Source organism: Myxine glutinosa, chromosome 1 (genome assembly GCF_964187855.1).
Source record: "Myxine glutinosa chromosome 1, kmMyxGlut1.1, whole genome shotgun sequence".
In the NCBI taxonomy this organism is placed as follows: domain Eukaryota; kingdom Metazoa; phylum Chordata; class Myxini; order Myxiniformes; family Myxinidae; genus Myxine; species Myxine glutinosa.
In genome coordinates this window covers 359,159,362-359,182,153 of record NC_136261.1, presented here as the reverse complement: position 1 = coordinate 359,182,153, position 22,792 = coordinate 359,159,362, and the positions used below count along the sequence as shown (strand labels likewise).

Sequence of the window (22,792 nt, the reverse complement as noted above, 5' to 3'; positions counted from 1 at the left end):
GCATGGGGGTTAAGCTTCATCAGGAGCAGATCCAAGGAGGGCAATGGAAGTATTGGCAAATAAAACGTAAAAATAACTGACTTCTTATTTTCTAGTGAAACACAGTAGGAAAACTACCAAAAGCAGTAGCCTTCTAACTTCGCAGTAAAGGGGTCCAGTTACGGGGTTGTGGTCGTGCCAAGCTGACCCATCGTTGTCGTGCGGAGCAACTTTCAAACCTGACGTGAGAAATTAATGAAAATAAATTGGAGTCGACAGGCAAATATTTATTCAACAGTAGTGTACGTATATGCATGGACATGGTCAAAATGAATCAAGAACATTCCAGAACCTGCTCATCGATATGCATGAGATATGCTTCAGCAAGTTGTGCAATTAACGAGTTTTTGAAAAACGATTTCGATTCGTTTTTCAACACGTTTGACATTCAGAGTTTGCGAGGTGGCAGGAATGAACCGCCTTTAGAGGCCATTTTTCCCCATAGAACAGGGGTTGCCCTTTTTTGGGCACCGTGGTCCCCTTTTTGGAGCAATGTTTTACAGCCGGATGCCCTTCCTGCCGCCAACCCTGTTAGTCGCCTCTTGAGACACACAGGGAATTACCAGTGAACTGGTACTCGATTTGCCGACCTCGGAAGGATGACAGGCTGAGTCAACCCGCCTGGTGTTAATTCAGCGATCGACCGGGATTCAAACCCAGGATCCTAGGATCCCAAGCCAGCACCCTAACCACTAAGCCAACACCAGGCTACAACGTTTATGTGCATGCCCCCCCCCCCCCCCCCCGACTCTGCCTATTTGTACTGATGTCGATGTATCCTGCTGTCAGAAGCACTACTCAGGCTAAGCAACAACTGTAGAGCATTCAAACTCTATCCGAGGCCACTACTGGTAATGAGGAATGGACCCGTGTTGGATTGTTCACTTGAATTTCAGGGTTTGGAAGACCGGCATATTGCACTAAAGGAGGCAAACTTGCTTCGGCCTCCCGCTCACGGTCATCCCAGTAGAGAAATGAACATCACGAGGCCCAGGAACTGAGTCAGCAGGATAACAGGCGTTGCCACTGACCAGACAGGCCACAAGGCCACCATTAAGCTGGGAACATCAAAAGAACATCAGACACAAAAATTGCAAAATATTACTGTAAAAGGTAAGGTTTCCCCTCCACCCCCACTCTCCCCACCCTTACCGCTACCTGAAATCAAAAGGGGCAAAGCCTTACATAAAGCAGTAATGGAAGCAGCTCACCAGAACCCGCCGGCGATGAACGAGGCAGTGGATATGGGGACCAGGTAAGGGTTATAGTTGTCATAGTCCGGCAATTTTCGAAACCACTCCAGGTAGACGATGCAATAACAAGCGATGGAAAGGCTCAGGCAGAGTAGGCTGATGCCAAACTTCAACCACCAGCTGGGGGTGAGGGGGAAGGAGGAGGGGTGCAGAAATAAAATCGCCATAATCAGGAGTGGCAGCTGCAAGGCCGAACACATAACACGATGAAAGAGGTGAAAAAATGCGGCTTGGACAACATGCGATTCAACACATGCAAACAATCGCAGCTGCTTCAGCTGTTCAACTGGCAAAACAAACCGAGGTTTCTCCAAGCATGTCGGGCCTCGCACACCATTGCCGAGTGACCTGGGGTGACAGCAGCTGGTCATCCTCCAAAGGTACACGTTTTGGGTAAAGTATCTATTAGTATCCCTGGCCCACAATCAAAAGGACGATGGCGGAGGTTTGAGATGGAAATTGCAAGAGAAAGATTACCAGTGAAGAATTACCAAGGTGCTCCATTGTGAAAGTTATGGTCATTGTCAGATAATTATCATTCATGCATTTTATACACATTGGTGAAGAATCTCATGGGCAACCAAAAATAAGGAAAGAATAGAAGGAACAATACAGAGCAAGGCCCAGAGAAAAACAATTGGATAAAAATGAGAAGAATATCCAACCAATATATCGTTGATTCGAAGAGAAGAATCCCCAACCAATCTACGGTGGATCCCCAACCAAACCAAGCAACCTCTCCACGCTCTGCTCTCTACCACTCCATTCCTCATCCCTCAGATCGGCAGTCTGCAGCCTCCTCACTCTCTGCAGACCTGGACAAAATCACAGACTGGTCAAACAAGTGGAACATGTCTTTCAATCCTGACAAATCTCACACTCTTACTATGTCTCTCCGAAAAGACCGACTGGACAACCCTCCCATCTACTTTCTCAACAATCCTCTCCAAGAAGTTCTGTCGCTCAAGCTTTTGGGTCTCACTATCTGCCATGATCTTTCTTGGGAAACCACATTTCCAAGCTGGCCTCCAAAGCCAGTCTCCGACTGGGCATCATCCATCGCCCTTCCTTGGCACACCTGAGCTCCTCACCACATACAAGGCTTTCATCCGCAGCTCAATGGAATACTGTTCCCCCACTCTGGGCCGGTGCTCCTGCCTCACACCTAGCTCGTCTTCACGCTGTTGAAACCAAAGCTTTCAGAATCATTGGAATCTCCTGCGATGAAGCTAACTCCGAGGGCCTTTCTCTCTCTCTCACCGGTCAGGTAGGTGGTCTTTCTGTCTTCTAGCGACTCCTCTCTGGCCTTGCTCCCCCAGCTCTGTCCCCCAAATATTTCTTCAGGTCGCACAAGATCTACCAGCAACCCTCTTATGGTTAAACTGCCAAAATCAAGACTCTCTGCTCACCTTCACTCTTTCATTCCTCTTTTCTTCCGCCTCTGGAACAAACTCCCTCACTCTCTTCAATCCCACTCCTCCCGCCAGGTCTTTAAAACAGCTGTTCATCACCATCTCTCGTCTTCCCCCATGCAAAACCTTGATCTTTTCTACCCCCATTAATTTACCCCAGATCCACTTCTTTGAAATACCAACTTCTTTCCTGGAAGTCCTAGCAATGTCCATGTGTTTTATACCTCTCCCACCCCCACTCCCTTCCTATGCCTCCTCCCCCAAGCCCTCTCCCTTCCACAGATCTCCCGATGTCCCTGCTCTCAAATGTTGTACTTGTGCGCTTCACTCTCTATCCCCATATTGTCTCCCACTCCCTTTATCATATGTTTTATGTGCCAGTTTGTCTTTTTGCGATTAATGTTAGCTCTTACACGAGCCTCGATCTTGTATACAAATCCCCAACCAATCTACAGTGGATTCAAAAAGAACCCCCAACTATTCTATCGTGGATTCGGAGAAGAATCCAAAAACAAATATATGGTGGATTAAAAGAGAAGAATCCCCAACCAAACTAATCTACGGTGGAATGCGTAGAGAATAATCCCAAGCAATCTACAGTCTATTTGAAGAGGAGAATCCTCAACCAATCTACGGTGGATTTGAAGAGAATAATCCCAACCAATCTACGGTGGATTTGAAGAGAAGAATCCTCAACCAATCTTCAGTGGATTTGAAGAGAATAATCCCAACCAATCTATGGTGGATTTGAAGAGAAGAATCCTCAACCAATCTTCAGTGGATTTGAAGAGAAGAATCCTCAACCAATCTACGGTGGATTTGAAGAGAATAATCCTCAACATTCTATAGAGGATTCAGAGAAGAATCCCCAACAAATTCATAGTGGATTCAAAGGGAAGAATCTCCAACCAAACCCATCTACGGTGGAATGCAAAGATAAAAATTTCCAACCAAACCAATCTACGGTGGATTCGAAGAAAATAATCCGCAATCAAACCAATCTATAGTGGAATGCAAAGAGAAGAATCTCCAACCAAATTTATGGTGGATTCAAAGAAAATAATCTCCAAGAAAATCAATCTACTGAGGATTGAAAGAAAATAATCCCAACCAAACCAAGCAATGTGGTGGAATGCAAAGACAACAATCCTCAACCAATCCATGGTGGCATCAAAGAAAAGAATCCCAACCAAACCAAGCAATGTGGTGGAATCCGAAGAGAAGAATCCTCAACCAATCCATGGTGGAATCAAAGAAAAGAATCCCAACCAAACCAAGCAATGTGGTGGAATCCGAAGAGAAGAATCCTCAACCAATCTATGGTGGATTCAAAGAGAAGAATCCCAACCAAACCAAGCAATGTGGTGGAATCCGAAGAGAAGAATCCTCAACCAATCCATGGTGGAATCAAAGAAAAGAATCCCAACCAAACCAAGCAATGTGGTGGAATGCAAAGACAACAATCCTCAACCAATCCATGGTGGAATCAAAGAAAAGAATCCCAACCAAACCAAGCAATGTGGTGGAATCCGAAGAGAAGAATCCTCAACCAATCTATGGTGGATTCAAAGAGAAGAATCCCAACCAAACCAAGCAATGTGGTGGAATCCGAAGAGAAGAATCCTCAACCAATCTATGGTGGATTCAAAGAGAAGAATCCCCAACCAAACCAAGCAATGTGGTGGAATCCGAAGAGAAGAATCCTCAACCAATCCATGGTGGAATCAAAGAAAATAATCCCAACCAAACCAAGCAATGTGGTGGAATCCGAAGAGAAGAATCCTCAACCAATCCATGGTGGAATCAAAGAAAAGAATCCCAGCCAAACCAAGCAATGTGGTGGAATCCGAAGAGAAGAATCCTCAACCAATCCATGGTGGAATCAAAGAAAAGAATCCCAGCCAAACCAAGCAATGTGGTGGAATCCGAAGAGAAGAATCCTCAACCAATCCATGGTGGATTCAAAGAGAAGAATCCCCAACCAAGTTAGGGTGGATTCCGAAGAGGATAATCCCCAACCAATCTATGGTGGATTCAAAGAGAAGAATCCCCAACCAATCTACGGTGGATTCAAAGAGAAGAATCCCCAACCAATCGACGGTGGATTCTGAAGAGAAGAATCCCCAACCACGTTACGGTGGTTCATTGACCTTTGATGAAAAACGCTATTTAAATATTGATCAATGTCTTGGAAAGAGGTCTCAACTATGATTAAGAGGCACAAGTCTGGACGTCTTTAGACAGAACCCCGTCGTAGCGCTGGATCAAATCTGCACATTTTAAATGAATTATTTTGAAGCATGGTTGTCACATTACTTTTCAAAAGAGAGAATAACACAAGACCATGGACATCACTCTGGGAATATGTAGCCCAGTTGGGATTAGTGGGTTGGGGGTATAGGAGGGAGGACACTGTCACTGGTATACTCCTCCTAAAGCAGCCAACCAGGAAGTTGCATGGTGTTGGATTATGGGATATTTTTAATAGTATAAATTAAGCCTTGTTAAAAACAACTCGCACTTGTATTAAATGAGGGGCAAGGTCATACGGGTACACCTGCCCGAGTATTGCGGTTCATCATTATATAAGGCATTTGACCCACGGGTTACAGCACCAGGTGTGGGAACACCCCACCTCTGACCCGGTGGGCTCGGTAACTACACAAACACCACCTGTTTATTTTCATGAATCACCTTGTTAAACCAGTGTAAACAGAATAATTTGAACAAGATTGGTTGGCACCGTGGCTTAGTTGGAGCGCTTGTTGAGTAAACAGGATCCTGGGTTAGAATCCCAGTAGTGCCTTTTAACTAGACTCGGTGTATTCTTGGGAAAAATGCTACGGGCATAGAAAAGGCTCCTTTATATGGTATGTGCCATGTGACAAACTATAGAAAAGAAGGGACATACCATGACTTGTGGAAAATGCTAGACGATAGAAAATAAAGGAAATGCAAAAAATCTCCTGTGCATGCTGGACTACCCTTGTGTTCTTAGGAGGAACCAAGTAGTGCTCTAGAAAAGTTTATAGAAAGAGGCGCCAATTTGATTCGTACACCTGTATGAATCAAGTGGTCCCTTTGAAACCAAGCGACTGTAACTAGATTGAAAATACATTGACTTCTTCATGCAGCTGTATGAAAGTTTTCCTTCAATTGACACCTCATGTTAAAATGGCCAGAAAATAATCTGACCACGTATTACCAAACAAAGCACCAATGGTTGTTTCTCATTGAAAAAAAAGCCACCGGTAATCACAGGTCAATTAATGAGAAGACTGCGTAATACAAATGTGATGTCGCCTCCTTGGAGGGTTCATCTTCTTCTGCCTCCTCTTATTCTTCTCCTCCACCTCGTCCACCTCATCCACCTCCGTCGTCTTTGTCTTTACTCGTAATAAACTTGGGAAAGAACCCTTCGCGCCAAAATTACATCATTTGTCGTCTACAACAAGGCTCATAGTGGAGCTCGTACATGTATCACGTGCAGGACAAGGACATTTGGAAACATCAGTGTATTTTACATTAATTAAAAGCTACATTGGCAGACAATGGACAAATAAATACAATGTACATGGGATTTAAACAAGCAATCCTAACATTTAGCGAAGTTCTAAGATGGGAATGGCAAAAAGGGCCAACGCAAGCTTTTTACCAACAGTATCAATTGGAATGTCATGTTCTAAACATGAAAAGCACCGAAAGCTGGCGTCACCAAGGGTGGCGGCAGCTGGAGGTTATACCAAGAACGCCCGTACACTCGACTCTCTCACAGCTGAACATGGCTTTCCACCGTAAATCATACCACAAAAGCTGCTTGAGAACAAACGCCAAGAATCACAAACACAAACAAGAAAAAGAGCAATCGGTGATTGCAAACCCTCGCCAGGATGTATTTTCAGTGTTTTTTAAGGCTTTTGTGTTAAAACAAATATAGCAGCGAACCACGTGACCGATGACGTCATCATTTTTTTTTTCTAAACTAATTTATTCATAGATTATGCTCAAGAAATTAAATCTTAATCGGATGAAGTGTTGTACTTGTCGAATTATGACGTCATAATGGAGGCACCTATGACATCATCATTAACATATTTTATTCCCCATGGAGAGTTCTTTACAATGAGCCATGTCTCAATTTTTCCGATGCAGCGCTTTCAGAGATATAGAGGTGCAAAGTTTTTCATTTTTCCAAGATGGCCGCCGAACCACTTGACCGATGACATCATCATTGTTTTTTCTCCACCAGTTTATGCCGACATGGCGCTCAAGAAATTTCATCTTGATAGGATGAAGTTTTGTACTTGTCGAATTATGACGTCGTACTGGAGGCATGTATGACATCATCATTAACATATTTTATTCCCCATGGAGAGTTCTTTACAATGAGCCATGTCTCAATTTTTTTCCTATTCAGCACTTTCCGAGATATAGAGGTGCAAAGTTTTTCGTTTTTTTCAAAGATAGCGGCCGGACCACATGACCTATGACATCATAATTATCATTAAAAAATTATACAGGTGGAGTTGCACCTATGGTGAAAATTTCCTGTCAATCGGACCAACGGTTGCAGAGAAAATCATATTTATTCTGTGCAGACAAACAAACAAACAAACAAACGGACAAACGGACTCAAATGCATTACCCTCTCCTCTGGCGAGGGTAAAAACCCTTTCCAAATTGAAAATTGTATTTCGAATAACGGTTTGCGGCCATTTACGCAGGCTTTCACATTTCAGGAAATCAATTTAAATAAATAATAATACGAGTTCCTTTAGAAGAAACCTCAATGCAGGGGAAGGTTAGGGCACAGCCTCAACCTCCAAAAACGCAGATCATGCTTCAACGTTTGCCAAAAATCACCATTAAATCAATTTTGAAATTGTACTCGGCACAAAACCATAAATGAGATGCGATCGTTAAAAACCGCTCATCTTACACAAACTCTTGGGAAATTAAAACACGCAGTTTTGAACGATCTTGTGCAGGCCTTTCATGAGGAACGACCGATTGAACATACCCTGGACAACGTGTTCGCGTTACTATGCACTGCCTTGCAAAACTCTACGAATACCCTGGTGATGATGTTCATCCTGCATACTTATTCATCCTCCTGAAACCCTTTTTTGTTTTATTCTATGATTCGACATCTCCCATCCGACAAAATTCCAAGACAAATTCCCAACACAGCCGTTAGTATCACCTCTTTAAATACAACGGGCATGGTTATGGAAGAACTCCGCAAAGCTATGGAGGGATGGTGCTTTGCAATACACGTCCCCTATCGTTCCCAAAGAATGTTCTTGTTCCAAGCAAAAAGGGCATAACGTTTTGGGAACCGACGGATAATTCGGATGGAAATTGCCGATTTTGTGTGACCTTGACCTTTAACCTTTTGACCTCAAACAATAGGCTTCTAGCTTGTGATCGGTGAACTAATTCAGTGACTCAATATGCAAATTTTCTTCAAATGCCAAGTCAATCGGATGGAAATTTACGATTTTGTGTGACCTTGAGCTTTAACCTTTTAACCTCAAACAATAGCTTTCTAGCTTGTGATTGGTGAACCAATTCAGTCTCAATATGTAAATTTTCTTCAAATACCAAGTCAATCGGATGGAAATGTACAATTTTGTGTGACCTTGACCTTTAACCTTTAAACCTCAAACAATAGGCTTCTAGCTTGTGATCAGTGAACCCATTCAGTGACTCAATATGCAAATTTTCTTCAAATACCAAGTCAATCGGATAGAAATGTACGATTTTGTGTGACCTTGACCTTTTAACCTCAAACAATAGGCTTCGAGCTTGTGATTGGTGAACCAATTCAGTCTCAATATACAAATTTTCTTCAAATACCAAGTCAATCGGATAGAAATGTACGATTTTGTGTGACCTTGACCTTTAAACCTCAAACAATAGGCTTCTAGCTTGTGATCGGTGAACCAATTCAGTCTCAATATGCAAATTTTCTTCAAATACCAAGTCAATCGGATAGAAATGTACGATTTTGTGTGACCTTGACCTTTTAACCTCAAACAATAGGCTTCGAGCTTGTGATTGGTGAACCAATTCAGTCTCAATATGCAAATTTTCTTCAAATACCAAGTCAATCGGATAGAAATGTACGATTTTGTGTGACCTTGACCTTTAAACCTCAAACAATAGGCTTCTAGCTTGTGATCGGTGAACCAATTCAGTGACTGAATATGCAAATTTTCTTCAAATACCAAGTCAATCGGATGGAAATTTACGATTTTGTGTGATCTTGACCTTTAACCTTTTGACCTCGAACAATAGGCTTCTAGCTTGTGACTGGTGAACTAATTCAGTGACTCGATATGCAAATTATGCTCAAATTTCAAGTCAATTGGATGGAAATTCACGATTTTATGTGACCTTGACCTTTAAAACAATAGGCCTCGAGCTATTGAGTAGTTTCACTAGTTGCTCAAGTTTCGTGAAGATGAGTCTAGAATTTTGACCTGTACGCGACTGACAGACAAACAAACGTACTCAGGAAATGAATATATTTGCGAATCTGTCCCAGGGGTAGTTATTTCTTGTTTTCGCAAGAAATATCCACCCCTGGGACAGACAGGCAAACAAGACTACATAATTAAGGAGGAAAAGATCAGAGTTAGGCACAGGGTGATGATGATGATGAGCTCAAGTGGAGGTCCGTCAAATCAGACTACAATTTCAGAAGTGCGAGTGTGTCTGTTTGTGCATGTTTGTGTATGCACACGGGATGCATGTATGCCCTTACACACCCTAAATAATTACATTTTCATTGGCTGGTCATCTCACTGCAAGTGACGAACCACAAACATTACGATGCGCTTTAAGTCTCGGTGTACAATTTAACATTGGCGATTGCATATCCCATTTTCGATGAAGGTTTTGGGTCACCTGTCAACACGCAGGTCCGTGAACAAGACCATGAAAAAGTCGGTGTAGAAGGTCACGGCACTGGCTGCGCACACCCAGAAAGCTGCGTGGAGGTTGATCCGACGAGGAGGTGCAGCATCTCTCTCTTGCGTGCCAACACCATCAGGCCCTGCAGAGCAGGCAAACACCTCCAGGTCGAGCTGCACGAAAAAAAACCCATTTCATTCTTTTTTCCTTTAACAGCAAATTCAAGAACCACCATTCAGTTTGTTCGTTCGCATGCAGCACATGGCTGCGGGTTTGCATCAGCTCTTGCAATGGTGCGGCAATACCGCTGATGCAGTGCCCCCTTTACTTCAGAGCAGAAATCTGGAATGGGGCCAAGGTGCAGGATGTTGATGTGTCCGCAAGGTTGAGGAGGGTATGCACTGGCAATGAGGTAATAGTTGGACGCAGCAAGCAAGGGAATGAATGAACAAGAAAAGAGAGAGAGAAAGGGAACACAGTAACCTGCGAGTAAGAGCGTTGCCCAAAGGAAGGCCTAATGGGGGTAATAAAGATTGCGGGTTATGGTGGAGGATGAGATGGGACTGCGGTGCACCACCTGCTTCAAAGTAGAATTGAGCCGCCTCTGGAAGGCAGTTTCAAAAACAGGAGAAGCGAATAACAAAATAGTTGAGGTGTGCAGTCAGCTTGGAATATGGGGGTTGAATCAGGGGGAGGGGGAGAGGTGGGTGATGGGAAGAATGTGTGGGTTCCAGAGTTTTTCCATGTTTCCTGTTTCTTTTTTATACAAGGGAATATTGTACAAGGAAACAAGGAAGAGGAGATACAGAACAGGCAATTATGCTCACTTAGTTAACTACTTCATGACCAAACTAACACTGTATGTCAGATACGTATATACATATATATACGTATATATATATATACGTGTGTATATATATATATATATATATATATATATATATATATATATATATATATACACACCCAAAAGCGAGCACAAAAATCCAAAAGCAAGGAAAAGCCCTTAAGAAGTTATTCATTTATTCCTGATACATGTACAGTCACGTGAAAAAGTAAGTACACCCCATGTAAAGTTTTGACTTTTTCAACATATTTCAACATACAGCTATTTGATCTTCATTTCAACAATATTGATAGATAAAGGTCATATAATATAACAAATATCATGAAACATTTACATTTTGTAGTCCATTGTATAATTTATATAAACATAGATGCAAATTTTGCATGTGGAAAAAGTAAGTACACCCCTACATTTATCACTACTTCAAATACCTAAAATTAGAATCAGGTGCACCAGCTCAGGTGCAAATGATTAGAACATCGTTAGAGAGGATCTTGGAGGAACCTGTCTTATTTAAACCTCAGACATTTAGTTTGGTTTGCTCTTTGTTGTTGAAGTGTGCGGCGTCACCATGCCGAGATCAAAAGAGCTCTCCGAGGCCTTCAGAAAGAAGGTTATAGATGCCTACGAGTCTGGGAAGGGATTTTAAAAGATCTCCAAACAATTTGAAATCAATCATGCGACTGTCCGGAAGATCATCTACAAGTGGAGAAGATTCCAAACAACTACCAACTTGTTCAGGCCAGGCCACCCCAGCAAGTTCAGCCCGAGAGCAGACCGCAAGATGCTGAAAGAAGTCTCGAAGAACCCCAGAACGTCATCACGGGACCTACAGGTAGCTCTTGCCACTGTTGATGTCAAAGTGCACGAGTCTACCATTAGAAAGCAGCTGCACAAATTTGATCTACATGGGAGGTGTGCCAGGAGGAAACCTTTGCTGTCCAACAAGAACATGAGGGCAAGACTAAAGTTTGCCAATGAACACCGAGGCAAAGACCAGCCCTTCTGGAACAATGTGCTCTGGACAGATGAGTCAAAGGTGGAGCTATTTGTCCACAGTACCAGAAGACATGTTTGGCGAAAACCAAAGACAGCATTTGACCACAAGAACCTGATACCAACTGTAAAGCATGGTGGTGGAAATATTATGGGTTGAGGCAGCTTTGCTGCATCAGGGCCTGGGCAGCTCACCATCATAGAATCCACTATGAATTCTTCATTGTACCAGAGGGTGCTTGAGGATAATGTGAGGCCATCTGCCGGAAAGTTGAAGTGCTGGAAACCGAAGGTGGACCTTGCAACATGACAATAACCCTAAACATACCAGTAAATCCACTAAGGAATGGCTGAAAAGAAAGAAATGGAGGGTTCTGGATTGGCCAAGTCAAAGCCCGGATCTAAATCCCATCGAGATGTTGTGGGGGGATTTGAAACGAGCTGTGCATGCAAGAAACCCGTCAAACATCGCACAACTGAAAGAATTCTGCATGGAGGAGTGGGCAAAAATTTCTCCCAGTCGATGTCAGAGACTGGTAGACAGTTATAAGAAACACCTTCTTGAGGTTGTTTCTGCCAAAGGGGGCAATACCACCGATTAGAGCCAAGGGTGTACTTACTTTTTCCACATGCAAAATTTGCATTTATGTTTATTTAAATTATACAATGGACTACAAAATGTAAATGTTTCATGATATTTGTTATATTATATCACCTTTATCTATCAATATTGTTGAAATGAAGATCAAATAGCTGTATGTTGAAATATGTTGAAAAAGTCAAAACTTTACATGGGGTGTACTTACTTTTTCACATGACTGTACGTGAAACACCCTGGGCCACAAATGCCTGAAGAAAATACTTTTTCGAACGCCAGCCGCATTTTCTATCCAATCATCATCCAGCTTTGTTTATAAATTCTCCATGGGTAGGCGCTCCTATTTTGGGCATGGGTAGGCGCTCCTTTTATATGCTGAAAGTTTTGTGCCAATCGCTCAAGAGGTTCTGGAGAAAAAAGGGGATCTAAAAGCGAATAAAGCGAAAAAAAAGTTTAAAAGGCGAAAAAAGCGAAAAAGCACAAAAAAGTTTTAAAAGCGAAAAAAGCAAAAAAGCGAAAAAAAAAACGTTTAAAAGCGAAAAAGTGCAAAAAAAACGTTATAAATGAAAAAGCGCAAAAAACGTTTAAAAGGCGAAAAAAGTTAAAAAAGCGAAACAAAAGCTTTCAAAAGCGAAAAAAAGTTTAAAAAGCAAAAAAAAAAGTGAGGGCCTCAGGCAGACGATGCACACACAACATGGTCAAGGATGGTTGTGTGTGCCGTTTACTAAATTATTTGTTTTTGCACGAAAAAGGAAGGCATTTAGAAGAGGGAAGGACGAAACCCGCACACACGCAAATACACACAGTTTTTTTCCATAATGATACTCCTCACAATTACAATCAATTATTGAGCAGTCCCAGTAACGGCTATTCCCAAAGCATCCAATTAACATTTAAAGGATTTTAAAAATAATAATATTTAACTTCAAATCTTGCAAGCACACGCAAGCATGGAAAAAAAACATTTCTGTGTGTTGACTTGTGCCGGCCACCAGCACTGGTATCCATCTATTATTATCATTACCTCTAGATAGTGAAAATATCCACTTTCTATTTAGAATGATGAACCGTCTCGACTAACCACTCTTTTTCCTGGAAAAACGATATCACAAATGAACTACCGTATTCTCCAAGTAAATAACCCTGATTGGGTAGGCCTGATTAGCATTCCAATTTGAACCGACGGCTCATTACTCTCGGACCAAAAGTTCAAATCCCATATGATTATACATCGTCTGCCAACATCCTTGTATGGTAAGGTATGGCAAGGGAAGGTAAGGTAAGATAAGGTGTCGGCCGAAGTCGAAGGTGGTTTGCAGGCTTATTATTCTCAAACTGAGGTTCGAATCCCACATATTACATCCGTTTGAAATGCATGGTCTGCTGACTTGGAATTACCTCCGCCATCGAAGGTGGATGGATGTTGTTTTCACTTCTGTCTGTCTGTCTGTGAACAAGATATCTCAAAAAGTTGTCGATGGATTCGGACGAAATTTGGCAGAGATGTAGCGTATGTCACAAGGACGGCATGATTCGAATTTGGTGAAGATCCGGATTCGGATCCGGCTACTAGAATTTTTTATGTGATTCTTCACCATTGGGAGATAGGGCCAAAACGATGCATAGCAGGATATCTCAAAAAGTTGTGGACGGATTTGGACGAAACTTGATGGACAGGTTGTGTGTCTGACAAGGACGATTCGATTAGATTTTGGTGAAGATCTGAATATGGATTCGGATCGAAGAATTATTTTATTTTTAAGTGATTCTTCACCATTGAGTGATAGGTATAAAACCGATACATAGCAGGACATCTCAAAAAGTTACGGACGAGTTATGACTGAACTTGGGGGATGAGTTGGTTAGGAGACAAGAACAAGCCGATTAGATTTTGGTTCAGGTCTGAATCCAGATCCGGCCTATCGGTGGGATACACAACAAACTGTTCAGCCTGGTGGAGGTTTATTCTCTACCGAGTGCCGTTCTAGTTCACACTGATATCTACAAAAGTCTTTGTCTTGCATGCGATTTAGGCACAAGCTCCACCATGAGCCTTAGACCATTGTTAAAAATAAATAAATAACCCAATTTAATTTTGGTTTCATCTTCATTTTTGTAATCTTCAAGCTGTGCTCTCTCGTCCTGGCCCCTAGTTCCAAAAAACATCTACTTCCACCTTCTCTCTTCAATAGCATTAGTATCACATCATAACCTCACGTTATCTATCGCTCTTTGATGCAAAAATGCATGGAATGGGACCGTCCAAAGAGAAAAATGAAACAAAATACTGCTCTGTTAGCAGTTATGGGCAGTATACCAGGAAGAGCAGGAGATGCAGTGTGCAGTTGTTTTACGAGCTGAAGAACAAGCAAAGGAGGGCCTAGACCCTAGAGGTACGCAGTCGGTTCATCAGTATGTGTGCCATCCCTGGGATGGACGTTAAACTGGGCGTGCCCGCTTTCCAGCATTTGTTGGTGGACGTTACAGATGCCATGGTGTCCTTCACGAAGAGTGGGAGACATGGCAGGCAACGGTTTTTTAAATGGCCAAATGGACCATCTACATACTGTATTCAAAAGTTGCAGCAATCGTGAACACAAGGAAGTTGCCATGGGTGAGAAGGCCCTTTTCGTAATTCCAAGTTAGTGGTTGTCGTTAGCCTTCCTCAAGCAAGCGCCATGAGGACAGAAATTCATCTAGTCGTCAAACGCATCACCCACGTCTTTCTCCCCAGAAACGTCCTGTACATCTGCCGCCCCTGTACCATCTGTCATGTTATATCCATACTTTGGATTAGATTTGCAATGATGCACTCATTTCCAATCTGGATCTGTACTTTTTGTGACAGGTGTTTTGTTTTTGTGACAGTAGAAGAAGAACCTGGTGGTGCTGTGGCTTGAACTTGCTAGCACCTATGGTTCTGCGCCTCAAGTCATCATTAATGACAGATGTCACAAAAAGTACCGAAGTCTCTGAAATGCAGTCGTTAACGTCTCTCACAGCTCCAGATGACTTCACATCATTTGCGATCGCTTCACACGGCTCTCAACCTTCCATGGGGAGGTCGTTTATATGAACTAGCAACGGTACCCGCCCTATTCGCGGGGCTTCAATTGGAAGGTCCAAATTAAAAGGAAAAATATCAGAAATTGAAGGCTTTTTTGTTATTTTAAATGATTCATACAAGCGTTACGCCTAGGTCCCCCATCGGTGAAGTGATGTGAGTTGACAAAGTGGAAGACGCAGAAAACATGGAAGAGTCGATAATATTTACGAGTAGTGGGTTGGAGAAAAGGAAGGATGGTGTGAAGTTGTGTTTGACAATTTGTTGGGTAGAGGGATACTAACAGTGGGGAGGATAGTTGTCCATTGTAGAAGTTGGTACTTCGCTTATTTTTCAAGATATTCCGCTCATAAGGTTCAGACATACATGGCGGCGGCCATCTTGGATTTTGAGGTGGCGACCCAATTTTCAATAGCGTTCTTCCTTATGCGTAGATACACCCACACACCAGATTAGAAGTTGGTACTTCGCTTATTTTTCTTTTTCAGGATATTCCGCTCACAAGGTTCAGACATACATGGCGGCGGCCATCTTGGATTTTGACGTGGCGACCCAATTTTCAATAGTGTTCTTCCTTATGCCTTGATACACCCACACACCAGATTAGAAGTTGGTACTTCGCTTATTTTTCAAGATATTCCACTCACAAGGTTCAGACATACATGGCGGCGGCCATCTTGGATTTTGATGTAATTGAAGGCTTTTTTATTTTAAACGATTCATATAAACATCCGTTGAATCATATCACACGCAAATCATCAATATCTAAACAGTACATGGCGCCCATTTTGAAAAAAGATTGAATTCTGCAAAACGGAAGCGGCCGCTACACGTCTTTCTCAGTCGCACGTTTATGTGTGAAGAGTGCGTGCCGAATCTAACACAGAAGCGGCCGCTACACGTCTTTCTCAGTCGCACGTTTATGTGCGAAGAGTGTGTGCCGAATCTGTAACACGGAAGCGGCCGCTACACGTCTTTCTCAGTCGCACGTTTATGTGTGAAGAGTGCGCGCCGAATCTAACACGGAAGCGGCCGCTACACCTGTTTCTGTCGCTTTGCACACGCTGCAGTGTTACTTTGGAGCCGCACGTTTTTATCGGAAGAGTTCGTCAGGAGTCGATCTACTCTCTCCTGGTATGTAGAATAAACAGTATTTGTACAATTTCTACAAAAGCCACATCACTGTTCATATCGGTAAATATTATTCCATCGTGTTTGGAAAAACTGGAAAATTTGGAAAAACAATATAGCCTATTTTACTCCCAGGGGTCCGAGGAATACCCACCCAAAATTTTGTTGCGATCGGTTCAGCTGTTTTTGCGGTACCTGGGAACAGACGCACAGACAGACAGACAGACAGACGGACAGACATTTGGTGAATTATAGTAAGATGTGGACATGCGAAATGCTGCGATACTTGAGCGCAGGCAGGCAAAGCCAAATTTTTGAAAGAAAAGAGGCGAAAACATTACGAGCGACCCCGAGTCATGATGTAAACAGGTGAGCTCCAAGGATACGAGACTGAGCATTTAACAGTTCAGCGCCGTATACATAGCAGTACATCTGAGAATGAGCAGTTTACATTGAAGTAGATTACACACACACTAACTGAGGTCGATACTTTGACAGCTCTTAGGGTTCCGTTCCACCTTCTGAAATCCGCATATGCAGGTAACAGCCAACAACAGACGCACACCTCCGGGCGAGGCTCAAAAACAGAATGGCTGACATTGAAAACCCCATTGGCGCACAGTAACTGGCTCGGTGGAACAAGTGTTGGTGTTGGCTTAGCGGTTAGGGTGCTGGCTTGGGATCCTAGGATCCTGAGTTTGAATCCCAGTCGATCGCTGGATTAACGCCGGGGTTGACTCAGGCTGTCATCCTTCCGAGGTCGGCAAATTGAGTACCAGCTCACTGGTAATTGGGGCACTGCATCAGTGGCACAAACGTGCTTCCAGAGAAATGTTGCAACCAGCAGCCACAGGCTCCATACAAAACAACTCAGGAGGAAATGGAAGCTGTGCGGGAACGAGAGGGGGGGAGGGGTCTATATTGAAGACCCAATGTCCGTGAGGACGAATCCTCATGGACATTTGGGGGGGGGGGGGGAGATGTTGACGAAGCACTTGGTCTTATGAGAGTTTAACCTACAGTTCAAGTGGATGAACAACCTGGCAACGTTAAATAGCTCCAAGTCATCAGGACCTGATGGATTCCATCCCAGGGTCCTTAGGTTTTGGAAGATGATCTTTAATCGGTATACCAGACGACTATAAAGCTTCCAATGTGACCCCCTTTTATTGACCGCGTTAATGGGGGTAAAAAGACACTGCAAAACTATCAGGCTGTGAGTGTGTGCCAGATCTTGTAGTCAGAGTAGAGAGGGGAAATGGTTGAACACGTTGTTCTTTCGCAACATTAGTTTAAGCAGAGGCGTGATGTGCGACACCATTACTCGAGATAATGGACATGTGCACGGTTGTACCTTGACTTTAGGAAGGCTTTGGTTCTGCCCCACCCGAGCGGTTGCAAAACAAAGCTTTTTCATATGGAATCCGGTTTTCAGGTCCTTAGCTTCTATTTTCTTATAGGCAGAGAGCGCGGAATGCTGGTGCTCATCCAGCCTTCTCGGAGGCAATTAGTGGAATTCCATTAGGGAGGATTTTGATGCCAGTGCTTTCCCTCATCTTGCTATAATTCACCAAATGTCCGTCCGTCTGTTCGAAGGTACCGCAAAAACGGCTCAACCGATCGCAACAAAATTTTGGGTGGGGAATCCTGGGACCCCCTGGAGTAAAATAGGCTATATTGTTTTTCCATTTTTTTTTCAAATTTTCCAATATTCCCAAACACCATGGAATAATATTTACCGATATGAACAGTGATGTGGCTGTTATTTAAATTCTACAAATACCGTTTAGGTTTTGATGATTTGAGTGTGATATGATTTAACGGATGTTTATATAAATCGTTTAAAATAAAAAAAAGCCTTCAATTTCTGATATTTTGCCTTTTCATTTGGGCCTCCCAATTGAAGCCCCGCACGTAGGGCCGGTACTGTTGCTAGTAATTGTAATTGTGTCCTATTCTATAATATCGATACCTACGCCAGGCTTTGTCAATGTCTCGACATCTTCTGCAGGTGCAAAATTTATCGATAAATTATCTTTTCACTGGTTCACTCTTGTCCTCACACCCCTGTGGTGCTTTGAGGTGAGCATTTTGCCATTACGCATTATAGTTTCCTGGAGAAATTACACCACTTACTGGTGACAAATTCTGACTAACAGCTCGGAAAGAAGAGCCTTCGGGTGAGAAGGTTGGCAGCCTTTTCTCACAGCACTCTGAATGCACCTTTTGGTTGCTAGGAAGGAATTTTATCGAGAATGCTCCAGGATTCCCCAAAAGTGGGGGAATGAAAGATGGGAAACCTAATAGGATTGATCTCATGGTGAAAGATTTGGAACAGAAAAGGAATACGGATGCTTGGTCCGAGGATTTAGCAGTATACTGCTGCGGAAGGGGTTTTAAAACTGTGAAAGGGATGAAGATCCATCGAACGAAGATGGGATGCCGAGTGGATGAGCAGCGGAGATCCCTCCTCTCTCCCATTGTGCAGCGACATGCAGAGATTTGCAAGGTCCAAGGGCGACCGTAGCCAGGAGGAACACCACAGCGCATTGGAACCCCAAGCTCATGTACATCAGACACCCAGTGAAATAGATGTTAACGCCAGACCACAGTGACTGAAAACGGGCGATGAATCCTCATGGACATGGCTTGATTAGGATCTCAGTTGCATATTGGGGAATGGCCTGAAAGGCACGAGTGTACGTCGACTTGAATCATTCATGGACATTGTGCATTCAATCTGCCTAAATCGATTTGGCATTGAAAAGGAGAGGAGTTGAGAGGAGAAATCACGACAAGTCAATCGGAGATGGATGGAGAAAGGAAGGCCAAGGCACCAGCAAAGGCCGTATGCGCAAGCTCTTGATGAGGAAAAGGAAGGATGGTTGGCATTGATGGATGATATTATAAGGCGGATTTGTGTAATCACAAGAGCTGAGTAGAAGAACCACCTTTGGAGGCCATTTTTCCTCACAGAGCAGGGGTTGGTCCTTTTTCGGGCACCGTGGTCCCCTTTTTGAAGCAATGTTTTAAGGCCGGATGCCCTTCCTGCCGCCAAACCTGTTAGTCGCCTCTTGTGACACAGGGAATTACCAGTGAACTGGTACTCAATTTGCCGACCTTGGAAGGATGACAGGCTGAGTCAACCCCGCTGCCGTTAATTCAGCGATCGACCAGGATTCGAACCCAGGATCCTCGGGTCCCAAGCCGGCACCCTAACCGCTAAACCAACACCAGGCTTACAAGAGCCGAGTGTGAGAGAAAAAAGCAGAGAAATAAGTGGCAAAAAAGGAGACATTATTGCATAACCCATTCGGTTTCATGAATAAACTTTTCGAATCAAGTAAGAATGGGAGTTTGTGCATCCGAAGAGAGAAGCTCGAGCAGCATTTAAAGGATACTTGTACTGACCGAGACAGGCTGTCACATTACCACTGACGGAAGGCCTACCACGTCCCACTAAGCCAGGCTGTCCTTTTGATGTGTCTGATGCCAGGTTGCGCAAGGTGCAGGACGTGGTGTTGAAGGCCAAGTTTAGGAGCGCCCCATGGGAGAATGGCATGATTATTTTTTAGGTTTTATAAGAAATGTCCGAATGTTCTACGAGCATTATAGACGCTCTCGAGATCAGCATGGAGATGCACAGTTGTGGCTCGTGAGTGGTGTCTTGTTAGTGGATTGTTCGTTTGGAAGGAAGAAGGCTCATTTCGGCCCATTTCGCTGCTCCATGTTGAGGGTAAGATAATGTTTGGTGTGTTGACAATGAGATAATTTGATATTTGAATGGATACATTAACACCTTTGTGCAAAAGGCTGGCGTTCCTGGCCTTTCAGGATGTTTAGGGCATTCATGGAGAATCTGGAGTATTATTCAGATGGCTGGATGGAAGAAGAAGAACCTTGTGGTGCTGTGGCTCAAGTCCGCATTTTGAAGGCCCACAACTTCTTGATTCCTGAGCAAGTCAGCAAGTTAATTTTGTCCTATCATAATGGTTTCTTCATGCGATTCACCACAGAGTATCATGTAGTGGGTGGCAAGTGTTAGAGGTGGGGATACCAGCCACCTTTGTTTGTCATGGCCAATGAGTTGCTCGTTAATGTCACCAAATTTGTCGCAGGTGTGCAGGTTGCCTCTGGAATAGTGCGCTTTTATGGACGACAGTACTCTGCTGACTGAAAGAGTGCATGCCACAAGGTGTTTAATGGGACGGCTGAAAGAGCTGATGGATTAAAGCAGAATGACATTCCAGAAGAAGAAAGGAAGGAGTCCTTCGTTAGTGAGAGGGTCTTTTCTTTATTGGAGAGGACGACTGAGCCCGACGTGCTGTCAGGATCAAAGTGGAATGAATGTACGCATGGTGGTGGCACAAGTCGAGAGCCAGTTGAGGATGAAGGAAGTTAATGGAGCCATACAGATGGGCCGACGGGGTGTTGGTTGGCATTCAAGGTGCTGGCGGTCAAAATAAGTTGCAAGGGGGGTCAACGTGAGATGGTTGATGAGATGAGGTAAATGGAAAAGAGTGGCACAAGCACTTGGGCACATGGTTCCGTGGTCAGAAGAGGGGGTTCTCATGGTGTAGTTGACCGTGCCCTGGGAATCGAATATCGAGTAGGCTCATGAGAGGAAACTCTCTAAGTATTCGGATCTTGGTGCTTTGTGTGATGGACAAAGGTGGAGACGTCACATTTTACCTGTTGAGGTTGGCCGTCGTGGTTTTGTTGCTCAATCGATGTTTCACCTTTTAAAGAGCGAATGTGAGTGCTACTGGAGAAGCACAATGATCATAGGTTCGAGCTGAGGGTGGGGGACATCGATCAGCAGTAGGCCGTTTTAATTTATTTATTTATATACCTTTGTCGGGCTTTGTTTTTGGTCTCAACTTCTTTTGCAGATGCACGATTCATCCATACATTATCCTTTCACCAGTTTTCCTCCTTGCGTCTTTGTGGTGAATTGAGGTGTCGATTTCTCCATTATACCTGCTGGCTTCCTGGAGAAATTGAACCACACACTCATGACATCAAATTCTGACACGTCTTTGCATCGAGTCTCTTTTTGCAGACCCTTTATAAAATTTTAAAAACGTTTTCCAAGGCTCAGGGAAGAGTTTTCGCACGCACAGGATTTGACTTGAAAAACGTAGCTGTTGGCCTTGGAGGAAGTAACTTCCCGGAACATTACAGGTGCTGCTTTTCTAGACGCAGTCAGCGGGAAATTTTCAAATGGGGGAAACCTCTCCATGCTACAGCATCTTCAACTCCACGGAAGTTAATTTGTGGAAAAGTTTCTCGTATATCCCAACATGTACCATTTTAAAGGTGTTTGCCTAGGTCAAGGTCAGAATAAAACCACAGGCCTCACCAACTCAGTCCAGACAATATAACCACAACTAGTGGTGGCACCCGTGGGAATCCCATGGGCATGGACGTGTGTGACATTTGGACATCTTCATTTAGATGCTGCACATTCAGTTTTACAAAATGGTTACTGGCAATTTATCAGATCCACAAATGATGTAATCTACACAATTTATTTACTTTACATAATACGTTACCCCTCACTCATCTCCTTTCCCCCTCATTCATCTCCCCCATCATTCCACTCCTCTCTCCAACTCATCCTCACTCCACTCTTCCCTTTACTCCTCTCCCCCCTTTACTCCTCTCCCCCTCACTTATTCACTCCGTTCCAACTCCTCCTCACTCCTCTCTTCTCTTCCCTTTACTCCTCTCCCCCTCACTCCTTTCCAACTCCTCTCTTCCCTTTCTCCTCTCCCCTTCACTCTTTTCCAACTCCTCCTCACTCCTCTCTTCCCTTTACTCCTCCCCCCTCACTTCCTCACTCCTTTCCAACTCCTCCCCACTCCTCTCTCCCCTTCACTCCTTTCCAACTCCTCACTCCTCTCTTCCCTTTACTCCTCTCCCCCTCACTTCCTCACTCCTTTCCAACTCCTCCTCACTCCTCTCTTTGCTTTACTCCTCTCCCCTCACTCCTTTTCACCATGTGCAGAGCCAACTTTCAATTGTTTACTTTTTTATTGTTACTACATCTAAATTAAACATTTCATCGTGACGACTGCCATCAAATGGCAAAGTCCTTGGGGGTAAAATGTCTTATGAGCGGAGTATACACCCTTCTGTCCGGTGAAAAACAAAATGTCTATTTTCGTTACAGCATACATAATACAAAATGACATTTTTAAGATTAAAGATTTCAAATGAACTTTAAAGTGTACTTGTACATCGCTTTAATAAAATAAGAACGAATAAACATATCTCAGAAATTTCCCATCTGTGTAATTTGGGCAGCATATGATATACCGTGCTGATCTCGGCAATTTCCCATGTATGCGTACATTTTCTCAACTATTGCTGAAACTGAGTATAAAACAATCAATGAAAATGCAATCAGATGGTGAATTAGAGTCGAGATAAAGCTGTGAGGGAGTCTCAATGGACTTTCTGTTACAGGCCTTTGAAAATGCATTTTGTTCTATAAACGGTAACTTACATCGAATTTTATTCCCGTTTTTT

General features: G+C 43.4%; 1 protein-coding gene across 3 annotated transcripts in view; it reads right to left on the bottom strand.

The window, feature by feature from the left end:
• Window positions 1-245: 245 nt before the first annotated feature.
• Window positions 246-22,792, bottom strand: part of TMEM128 (transmembrane protein 128) — a 35,584-nt gene continuing 13,037 nt past the window's right edge. The window contains exons 2-4 of one of the 3 annotated variants that reach the window (XM_068099657.2): window positions 9,617-9,764; window positions 1,251-1,412; window positions 246-1,097 (exon numbers count right to left, since the gene is read on the bottom strand). In XM_068099657.2, the coding sequence (XP_067955758.2) occupies window positions 998-1,097; window positions 1,251-1,412; window positions 9,617-9,764 (410 nt within the window). In that variant the 3' untranslated portion in view covers window positions 246-997. Of the gene's footprint in view, window positions 1,098-1,250; window positions 1,413-9,616; window positions 9,796-22,792 lie in introns of all 3 variants that reach the window. The other 2 variants (XM_068099652.2, XM_068099665.2) reach the window with 2 other exon arrangements.